General features: G+C 37.3%; 1 protein-coding gene across 2 annotated transcripts in view; it reads left to right on the forward strand.

Moving 5' to 3' along the window:
* Positions 1–12,096, forward strand: part of LOC110843627 — a 38,604-nt gene that overhangs the window by 7,350 nt on the left and 19,158 nt on the right. For both annotated transcript variants that reach the window (XM_022089614.2, XM_035859640.1), the window contains exon 2: positions 3,249–3,399. In XM_022089614.2, the coding sequence (XP_021945306.2) occupies positions 3,321–3,399 (79 nt within the window). In that variant the 5' untranslated portion in view covers positions 3,249–3,320. The remainder of the gene's footprint in view (positions 1–3,248; positions 3,400–12,096) is intronic.

Genomic DNA, 12,096 nt, shown 5'->3' on the forward strand with positions numbered 1-12,096 from the left:
GCAAAAGCCAACTAGAGGTTGACTTATTTTAGATTACGTTACATAAGCAACAAGCCTCAATAAACTTTGGTTTGTTAAGATGTTATTTTTTGGTTTCGTGATCTTTATCTAACTAAAAGAAGAAAAACATTATTAGCTTCAAATTCTTTTAGATAATTAAAAATCATAGGAATTTCTTTATAAGAAATGTCTGTATAAATATATGAAGTAAGTCTACAGGATTAAAGTGTTGCACGATTTAAATTTATCTCTTTATGCAACATCTCAGCAATCTTTTGTGACGTAATTTTAAATCGAAACTCTCAAAATTCCGTCGGAATAGATTTGTTTTTCTTTTTACCTGTAATTAAAATAATTAACGTAAAGCTATCGAGCTTATTTTACTTAGCATGCAATTTTTCTGTAACAGAGTATATATGCAAGTTCATAGAAAAAATAGGAAAATAGAAAAAATAATTATAAATCACAATTACTAATCATCAAACTCTCGTCTGTCTATGCTATTTAAATTTTGCTCATGAGAATCATGCAAATTTTCGTACTTTAAAATTTAATTTTTTCCTAATTTTTCGAGATTTCAACTTGCATAACCTATTGCCTAGAAAAATTACATGGGAAGCTAAATAGTCCTGAAAACTGCATCAAAACAATAAAGGATGTATAAAGTACAACCAGATGTTATCCTTTGTTAATTATAATTTCTCCAACTTCATTGGATTTTGGAGATATGTCACGAGGGACGACTGTATCATAAACTCGGATTTCCATAGTTTATGGCTGCAAGTCTTTGCTACTTTCTAAAATCTTCTGAAACCCCTTCTTGTTAAACGTCAGAATTACAAATCATGACAATGAATTACAAACAACATTATGAAACATTATTGTGCGTCAGTGACAGATATAGAAATATTTGTGTAACCAAAGTGGAAAGACCGCACACAACTTGGCGAAGTTTTACGGCTTCTTACTAAGTATTTCTCCCATTCATGCATATGCCTCTGCTACCGTCCTCCGCGTGCATGTGACAAATACGGTGTATGCAACCATTTCTATGTGGACGGAAACGGAAAGTAGAAATAAATCAATGGAACGAGGACATAAAGCACATTCCCTTTTTCCCAGTGCCCAGCCATGGATGACAGGAGACAACTATTCTTCTCCCCTCAGACTTTCACCACCGCACAAGAGCAAACGTGGATGTACCACAGGCGACTTCTGTGTGTACCCCATGCGTGATCGGACCGTGTACAAGGGACGCCCATGCAATTTAGAGATGCTGCACTTCTATCAGATGGTTGTAATGAGTTCATAAATATTCGATATCCTCTTGTGCTGTGAATAATGTGTTTCCGAATACTCGGGAACCTCGTCTTTCTTTTTGTCTCATGTGACATCCTTCGAAACGTGAAACATGGTGTAACCGAACTTATCAGTGCATTTGCATTTAAGTTATGCAATTGTATATTTGTTAGTGCTTTCATTTCATGATTGTGATTCATTGGAGTTTGTAAATTTTGAGAAACATAAAAACATTGTCTTCGATACCTGTCGCTTCTGATTTTTCACTTGCCTGCAATTTCAGTTCCTCAGGAAAAAATGATTTCACGAATATCGTGTGCAAAATTTCTTGTATACAAAATCAAGATATTTGTATAATGGTAGTTCTGGTGCACGTGGATTGTCATAACATGGCAAGAGTTCACCAAATCTGGGTCTGGAGAAAATTAAATCAAAGATTAAATCATGCGTAAATGAAAGTAAATGAAAAAACCATCAGAAATATCAGTCAGAAAGTAGAGTAGAAATTTTTTGTATAAATCCGTTAGTTTTAGCAGAACGGAGCGGAAATAATTAATAACAATTAGATCTTTGACCTGACTTTTAACACTTGACTTGGAGTTCACCTAAACTTCTTAGCTCGGAGAATGAAATAAGCTGGAAAGTTGTAGTTTAACAAGTGGAAATGGAATTTGAATAAGTTAGCCATGTGCCGGAGGGAGTGAAAAGTTGGTCGAGGGACGCACACACGGTTTTTCTCGTTCCCCTCTCACTTTCACCAAAGAATTTTTCATTTTTGCATGCGATTATGTAGGTGTATTAACTCCTTCTGTGTAGTCCTCTAACGAAGTTAGCAGTGGTGGAGTTGAGGAGGAAATGAGAACGCGTGAGGCTAATAATGTTGGGAGATTGGGTGGAAAAGAGACTGTCAGACTGTTGATTGATTAATAGCTCTTCCATGTGAATGATTAAATTTTCCCCCGTTGCACTTTACGCCATGATTATGGCATGGTTGTTGTGCGTGCTCTCCCCCTGATGCACCTTTGGACGAGTGAGTGGTGCTGGAGAAAGTTAAATTTTAATCCACTCAATTTTCATACTAGTGTATCTTATTATGCGTGTGATTACTATCTCTGCGAAGAAAGGCAAGGTTGCGACACACCGTCTCAAAAAGCGAAGAAAATTGAATGACACTAAATGATTGATAGGTACAAATGTGCCATCATCTCAACCAAATTTTTAGTTCAGCCTTCACTTTTGGCCTCAATGATTATATCGTAATTTATATGTTTGAATTGGACACACAAATCATCCATCAATTCATGTCATTTTCTGCCTCGTCCAATTTTCAAATCCGCTGTTTGGCTTGTCACAAATGAATGTCACAAACGAATAGTCCATCAACGTATGCAATTTGTACGAAATATGTATCTGCGTACTACCTGAATGGGGATGATTATGTGATTACACAATTTTGTCATCAAATTTCGATGTGGGCATTTTTAGTATTACACATTTATTTTGCAAACAGCGATCAATGATCATGATGGTAATAAAGTATGTATAGTAAAATTACAGATGAGTTTATTTTGTACTACAGGGTTACCGCACACACAAAGTAATATTCAAAATCAACCATCATTTCGTGCAGATATATGCAACAAAATAATAGAGAAATAATAATCCTCTCACGAGCAGCTCACTTTTAGAGGACTGCACAATGACTGTACTTTTTTTTTGGGGGGGGGGAATTAGAAGTATTTTTGGGTAATATGAAGACCTGTTCACACCTTTATTGAAAGAATAATTGACTAAAAAAATTGTCAACAGAACAACTACATTTGGAATTGTGTACTCGTATTGATTGGTTACATACAACTTTGCAGAGCTTGAGAAACTGAGACAAATATCGATTATAAATAGTTGATAATGTATCGTCATCATAATATAATGACCATTTTTTGTCCCAGATTTGCCAACTCGAACCTTTCTAATGATTGATGAAAACCAGAAGGCACACAACCGTGTAACCTGAAAATACGATGAGAACCATCATCACTTTCACGGGAATCGGATTTTTCCTTCTCCTGGCCGTCACAAACATCAATGTCAGTCCTTTAGGTGAGTAAAAGTAAAAACTATACGCCATGATAATTTTAATTGGCAAATTACCATGCAAAAGCACAAAAATATGTACATATGCATATTTATTTATCCATATTTATTTAACTACGGATGCTTATAGTGGCCATTTCATTTATGCCAAATTCGGTGCTGGATTTATTAAGCATTCTGAGCTGTAGAAAATTAGGTATTTATTATGGATTCTCACCACCCTTTCATTAAAACTGGCAACAATGCACAACGACCACAAAGTTTGCTAAATGATCTTTTCCTCTTTGTGTTTTCCCATTATTCTGCTCAGGTTTTTGGTTTACTTGGAGGAAGCCACTACTTTTGTGTAAACTTAAAATGTAACAAAACTTTTCCTCCGACTTGTGCTAAGTAGCATTGAATGTATCTTTGCTTGAGTTTCTTTCTGGGTACGGAATGGTGGAATGTAATGACGGAACCATGTATGCATGCATCTTATTCTGCCGTCCTGCTCCTCCAGACTGTTTTTCTCAAGCAAAGGATGAGAATCTGTTGTTGGGGTTTCCTGGTGGATGGGAGTGAAAGTTTTATGTGGAAAGTAGGCAGAGGGTGAAAAAGTGTTGCGTCCCTCGGGAGGAACTAGGAGGATACTTATTGGATTCTCAAGTGGAAGTGAAAGGGTTTGTCCAGGTAGAAAATCACTTTGGTTGCACCACCTTGTTCCACCTCGTTTGGTCGGCTGTGGTAATGATACGAGTTTCCACGGCGGAGTGAATGACGATGGTTAGTAAACCTCTTGTAAATAAATACTGATCTTCATACTTTGCCGCTTCCTTATCATAAGAAAACGTAATAAAATTACATTTTTTGTGCTAGTTGTTTCTCAAAATCTTTATAGTATTCGTTGCAAGAAATGATGTGGTACATGTGTGCGTATACTGTATGTACATGCATGGCTGGAATATCAGTAGGTCAGCCTGACATGATCGAACAAAATTAAACACGAATTTTGTGTATTTTATATTTCTCTGCGAGAACTACGCCCATGATACTCATAAAAAATTTAAAATACATATCGTGCCTGGTAAGTAATTATTATAGAGGGAATACTTTCCAACTCGGATTTCTTGGTTGGATTTTTTGAAAATCAAGTTCACCTGCTCGAGAGCCAAAGGAAAGAAAATTGTACTGCGTATTCAGTTATTCTGTAAGGAAAGTGTGCGCATAAAATCTATATCGGGCAGTAAAAGCGCTCCTCAGTCAGGCAACGTGGATGAAGACGGAGCCGAGGAAAGCAGTGATGGATGCAAATGCGAAGGCCCAGGGGTTAAAGATAAATGCCAATTTGCAAAATGTATCCACACTTAGAATAAGCATGGATGCTAAAACCTTTCAAAAATGCAGATTCAATAGGAAGGGAAGAACGGTGGGAAAGGAGAAAAACCTTTGAATTTTTGCCAGTCTTGCCTCACTTTCTTTCGATAGTTTAGTGAAACTCACTCGCCCTTCCGCACTGGAAGAATGGCCCAATTTTCGAGGATGGTTCAGCTCATGGGCAAATCCCCAGGTGATATTCAAACCGGTTTCAAGTACAACCTATTCTTCCTTATACCATAATTCCATAATGGCCGTAATACTCTCCCTCCAGCCGAGCTCGTACTCTTTAAATTCATTATTGGCCGTATATGCGCTCATTCATATACCGTATGCATTTCTCTTAAAGAAGGGAACACCTATTCATACAAGCGCAACTAACTTTTTAGCTATTAAAGAGACTTTATTACAAAAATTTGCCAATTTTATATAAAAGTCTGTCGTCAGTTTCGTCGTTATATTTTTAGATTACACGCATTGAGTAAATACATAATGTATTTATGCATGTACTGGCAATAGTTCTAGACTAGAACTTCTAGTAGATGCTAGGAACAGAACATAATAAAAATAATAGTGCACATAAATATGTAGGCAGTACCTTGCAGCGTCACACTGATATCCGAAAAAAAACTATGGAAAACTTGCACTCTAATATTTTCAAGTAAGCAATCTCTCACTTTGGGTAATAAGTTCGCTAATAGTATTTAAAACAGAGAAACGGAAAGGCTGAAGACGAGATCGGACCAACTATCGTGGAAACGTCCGTTGCATTGCTTAAATCCACGGTTTTAGGTTATAACTGCATAAGTAGACCAGGTTTAAGTTGCATTCTGTGGTGATGGGTTAGTCCTATTAGTTCCATTCCGTGTGTTCAATTACAATTTACTATAGTACGAAGAAGCGTCTGAGTGAAACATTCGTCTTTGTCTTATTAAATTCCTGCTGGGTTAAATCATGCTTAAAGTTTATCCATTTCTTTCGGTGTTAGGGATGTGAGCAGTTGAAGGTGGAAATGTGAACGTGAAATCTGCAGTTACTTGATGGTCAACTATTGGCTACCCTTTCAAGTCGTTTCGGGCTCATTTCTGAAACTGCCATGTCTTTTACTGACGGGATTTATTACTATGTATAACTTCCTGTCAGCTATCCATGTGGATACATAAGATAGGTCAGGTTTCTGAGCAAGCCATAAAACTTTCCAACTGCATTAAACCTTGATTGCCTCATTAATCATCTGCCAGTAGTTAAAAGTTCCAATAAATTTAACCCAAGGATAACGCTCACGATTACGACAACTGCACTTACATTTTTCCAAACCAGCATCTCCAGCTTTTGTAATGTTTTCACCAATTTCTGGAGAAAGGGGGCGTTGGAAATATTTATGCCAGAGCTAAACTATTAACGAACTTCCTAAATAGTTTCAGTTTTAACTTTTTGTACCGCATCAACTGTAGGCGAGTAGCTTGGTAGTTACACTTCACCCATTTCAAAAACAATTTTTGCACCGTAAAAGAGTTTAGTGTGGTGTTGGAAAATTTACCACGTTTCTGCTTTTCACTTCTAGTTACCGACTACATTCAAGCAATCTAAATACGTATTAGGACTGCCATTTGTTCCCCTTCTATTGCTTATTTTAATAGTAGAGTAAACTTTCTAATTTTAATACGAATATTATACTAGTGGCAATCCGAAAGATATTCCAAGCTTGTGCATTTTAAATGTCATTCTAACTCGATTTGTTTTTAAATTTCACACATGAGATGCAACAAGCTATACCTTCTGATATTGCTATACATTAATGATTCGTGTTAGTTAACAACGTAATTAATTATTTGTAAGCTTCGTAGAATGTGTACTATCCACAGTAAAATTCGAATTTATAGTTTTATGTTTTCTTAAAGGGGTGAAAAATGTTCGCAGATTTGTGAATTGTTTAAACAGATTTGACTAATAATAAGTTTGTTAAAGTACGTAGCACAACTTGACAATATATGTCGTGTTTTTAGAATTGACGAACTATGCTTCATTATGCTAATACGTTTAAATTAATGATAATTCTCCATTGTAAATACTTCAAAAAATTCTTATCTGCATAGTCTCGCCTTTCCTTAACAGTCAGATATATTTATAGTTTATGCTTCAATGAAAAGTATTTTCGAGTCAATGCACCTTTATGATGATAAAGTCAGTTGATTCAAGAAAAATTACATGCATACACACTCATATGTGCATTGTTAGATATACATATCAGATCTTAAATTTCGTGTTCCGTACATATGTACATGTACAAATAAATAACTGTATTTTGTTCCTTTCACTCGTTTGGTTGCACGAGATTGAACGTTAGTTTGGGATACGTGCATATGCTCGAAGAGAGAAAGTGATGAAATTTTGTGTGGAAGGGAAAATAAATGCGAACCTGTCAGGAAATTGAAGGAGAGCAGCATCGTTATAACATAAAATATGTGAATGTCGGCAGCATGAGAGTTGGAACAAAATGTTCATATGTGCAATCTCAACCCGGGTGGATACTGGGAATCCCTGAACATTACCCAAATAAGCTCAAAGGACAAATGAACAAGATTCTGGACAAGAAAACTGCATTCAGAAAAATGTGCGTCCTGAGTAGCACACATGGCCACAGAATCTGTCTTTTGTGGGTTTTTTATCTGTTGAGTAGAGTTCTTTACCTTAAGTAATCCTGCTCAATTATTTATCTTGAAATAAAACATTAAGTTCACTGGTTATAAACTGCATTGAACTGATACATCGTCTCTTCAATTCAATTAAATTACCTCCATGTCACCTTCAATGAAAAGTAAAGGGACTAATAGATAGGGTATGCACACATGCAATATATGCAATGGCATGGGCAACAGATACCGTGATGACCATCGCCAATAATCTAGCTCAATGGACTAATGAATTATGCATGTGTGCAGAAACTGCTGGCTGGTCGGTTTAAACGCTGCACTGACAAAGATTTAAAGAAAGCAGTCTCAGCATTCGTCGCACTTTTTCTGAGGGACAGGGATAAGAGCAACCACCAGAGATGGGCAAGGGAAGGAAAAGGTGCTTTCTGACTGGCACCTCATCTCACGGTCTTCGTTCCTCCGTGTCTTTTTCTTATCTATGAGCGTACATGTATGATTCTCTGAGAATTTATTTATTTATTTCTCATGGCAAAAGCAACAATTCGAAAAAAGCCTCATTTACAATTCCCAAGACCTTTCAGAAGCAGGAGGAAAAGTAGAAAAACCCCGAGGAAAAGAAAGTGTCTGAAAACGTTGTCAAAATAAAAATAAACGGATCGTACTGAAACTGGAGCAAAATAACACAAGAGAGACAGCGAGGGATGAAAAGGGCAATTGTCAGACGGGATATAAAAATACTATAACACGCTGGCTGGCACACAAGATTTTTGGTTTTCTGATTCTCCTGGAGTTCCTTTCGCTGGTGTCTATGTCTTTGTACATAGATGACTATACGTAGCTTGTTGTTTGTGTGGAAGTGACATCCGCAAAAGTAGTCGACAAGACCCAGCATTATTTGGTTGGGTTGATAACCATTAAATGGCACAAGACAGCCAAATCTTGGATCGTCTTTCTTGGAAATGATATAACAATGTACTTTACAGTGTGATATGATCTGAGAATAAACTTCTCAATAAGAGCAAACTAACTTGGGCTTTTGCAGAGTTGCAGAAATAGTAAAAAAAAGTTGCAAGAGAGACTGGTCTCCTAAGGGAATGTTGCTATCTCGAATCCTGGACAAAGGTGATCAATATTTGTTGTTGTTGTTATCGTACATACAGGAGTAATACATATGTGTACTTACTCCGGTATCACGACTGCAAATTGCAATCTAAATAAAAAAATATTAAATCAGTTGAGATGCTGAAATTTAGCATAAAATTGAATTGCATAACCTCCAAACGTTGGAGGTTATGTAATGCAATTTGCCCTTGATTTGCAAATAACAAAATAATGTCCAACTGTATTAACATTGTCTGACTCAGCCCGACCTTCGCTAGATTTTTCAAACCCGGTTCTATTCATCCCTCCTAAAAATACGATTTAGCAGAAAATTCCGCATTGTCTTTTTCTCTATGCGAGGAGGAGGCGGCGGCTCAGCATTGTCCTCATCCAAAAGTCAATGTTGACTTTGCATTATTCCTCCAGGTCGTGCATTCGATTAAAACAGAAGTAGGACTTTTGGCTCCGGGTTATTGAATTTGACCAAACTTTCAACTTCCTCTCTTTTGGCGACACAGAAACTTGCATTCTTTCTTCCAGAGAGGACAGATTTCATTTGACAGGCCCAGTTTGAAAACGACAAAATGTTTTCTGCAAATAATCTCCTTCCTTATAACTCGACTTTTAATACTACTTTCTGACGTCTGAATTGAATATTATTACCAAAACTTTTCGGCATTTAAACTTTTTTTGAAGCTTTTTTTCATGAAGTTAAATCGTCAGTGTCAAATTTAATGGGTTCGACTTGTTTGAAATGCATGTTTGATTAACCATGACTGACGTTGTGAGTAGGTTGTCTTTATCCTTGCAAAATTGAATCAAATTGCAAAAATTTTAGGCATATTTTTATATTTCATATAAATCACATTTTCCTTGGTTTGGGAAAATATCTATAATTTGTGGTTTCCGATGGTGGTGCGAATTTTTAAACGCGGTCATAATGTGATAAGAAATCCCTTTGCCGTAAACCGGTGGACTACTAAACTAAATACGAAGCAAGAAGTGTACTGAATCCCGCTGAGGACACATCTTTAGCCTGCATTCATTTGAGAAAGATTGACGTCCGCATGGCATAAGGAGCGACCTGTCCTTCACAAACTGCATGGGCTGGGAAAGCAAGGAAAAATATCATCAATCATCTTCAGCCAGGGAGGTCCATCCGCGTCAACAAACCTCTCGCATATCTTCCGTCCGTCAATTGCCCAAAGAATAAACGTCTGGTACTCAACTCTCTGCAGCTTTCTCCTCTGACATGCCTTCTTAAATTAGTGTGTACATTAGTTGATGCACTCCGCTCACGATTGGAAATCTCCCGTATCTTCAGTGCTGTTGACATTTACTTTGCTATAATTTGCTCCTCTTCTGGTAGAATTTAAAAATATACGCCAAAAATTAAATTCACCCGAGTTCAACAAATATACCACAGCTAATATATTTGAATTATCAGAAAATATGACCCAAAACATTTTGATGATAAACACACCCAAACTTTGGGAATGTAGTGAAAAAAATCGTGTTTCCTTACATATACCTTTAGTTTCATATTGCGTGGACATCTGAACATACATGGACCCATAATTTTGTAGAAGGAGGATAACATGGGACAACTTGATTACTTGTTCCATTGACAACCTAACCACAGGAGAGGGCTTAGGCCAACTCAACTCAATTTTATGTGTCTGCTCCTTTCTCCAACATTCACCTCCAAGATTGTGCAACTTTCCTGAGCTTTAAGCGTAAAAAATAGGGAAGCACCTTTGATAAGAGTATGCATGCAAGGTGCGAGTAAACCTTGTTTCCAAAAACATACTATAACAAACGTACATATACTGTTATCCGACATATTTATGTAGAATATAGACTGTACATAGAAGATTATGATTTGGTCGAGTGGGTGTCGAATGAGAAAATAATTCGTGCGTCTTTTTCCTTAATAGATCCAACAGTTATAGAAAAATTCTTAAAAACCTACAGTGCAGACTCCATATAGCCCGAGTCAGGGACAGAGTCCGTGACTCGATACGTCCGAGTCCTCTTCTAAATTCTTATCTCAATTGACCTACATACTAAAGCTGCATATAGTCCAGAAGTGGTTTTTGGTCTTCATACCAAATTTCAGACGAAAATAACAACTTTTTAAAACGGTATGGATCCCCCAGGATCACTCTGGTTGCATTTTGCAAACTTTGAACTTCATATTATTTCATGCGAAGCCAACACGGTATCACCGTGTTGGATTTCATCTTTTTAAACCACTTTCTATATCGGTATGGGTCACCCCATAGGGTCGCTCCAGATAAAAATTTTACCAATTTCATTTCATATTCTTCCATTAAGACCTACACACAACCCGTGTACCAAATTTCAGCTTGAATTTTAAATTTTGAAAAATCCGTATGGGTCACCCCCTAGGGTATCTCAAGATGAAAATTTTTCCAACCTGAAGTTATTTTTTTCTATTAGGAGCCATTAGCAACCTCTGTACCAAATTTCAGCTTTCTACGACAATTTTGAAATTTTGGTGCATAATACCCCACCTACTCCGATGACCCCCACCGGTCAACCACTTGACCGATTTCGCCCATCTTCGAACTCGTTTCCTAACTTTGTCAAATATGGACATAGTAAAAATTTCAAGTCAATCGGTTCAGCCGTTTTGGCTCTATCGTGCCGGACAGACAGACGGACAGACAGACAGACGGACGGACATGACGGTTCCATAAGCCCTGACTCGGGCTAAAAATTTAACTCGAGTTTCGGTAAGGCGAATCGATAGAAAATATCTATTACCATTTTTACAAAGTTTTGCGACACCAAAAATAAGGTAAGTGTGTTGGCGTTAGATCGTATCAAACCTATTCTGCTCAATGAGCCATACATATTTTACGGAAGGAAGGTGTTTCTTTCTCCTCTCAAAGTCGGCATATTATTCTCCAAAGGGAATCTGGCTGCCCAAACCAGTTTTTTTTCAACCACGTAAAAGAGGTTTGTGCTAAGTTCACCTCTGCTTCACTTCGTCTACTCCCAAATCTCTGGCCCAAATCCAAGTTGAATTAGGATTTTCATAAATTAGCTAAAAAACGAGTAGCTGGAAGATGCGTCTGGAGGTGAAAGTTTTAGACTGGTTTATATGATTTGTTTTCCTCCTTTCTTTTCGAGGCTGCTCTTCTGCTGGCTATCAAAGGATGGAACACGGGAATATGCTTTGTCAAACTAATAGTCATAGACGAGTCGCACTAGGACAAATCTACGTAGCATTTGCATTTCTATATTTTTTGTGAGCACGACTAACTTTGATGTGGTTAGGTAGGCATAAAATATGAACTGGGAGCAGGAAAAATTAGACCGGCATTTAAAACTTCTGAGGAGCGTTGTCAGGCGTCCTTAATTTGTGGCTCATTACGAGCGTGGTCAACATTTCATCCAGAATGAGCTGCTGGAACGGGGCTGGAGATGTGCCAAAGCCTTCTTCATGATCATGCCGTTTCCTTCCTGAACTAAGCTGTCAGTCCTTATCCATATTTTAGATTTTGGACAAAAAGAGTCAAGGCGGCTGTACATCAGATAGCTTTTCCACTTTATTCTCTTGGCCGAT

The sequence above is a fragment of the Folsomia candida genome, unplaced genomic scaffold, assembly GCF_002217175.1.
Source record: "Folsomia candida strain VU population unplaced genomic scaffold, ASM221717v1 Fcan01_Sc001, whole genome shotgun sequence".
Classification (NCBI taxonomy): domain Eukaryota; kingdom Metazoa; phylum Arthropoda; class Collembola; order Entomobryomorpha; family Isotomidae; genus Folsomia; species Folsomia candida.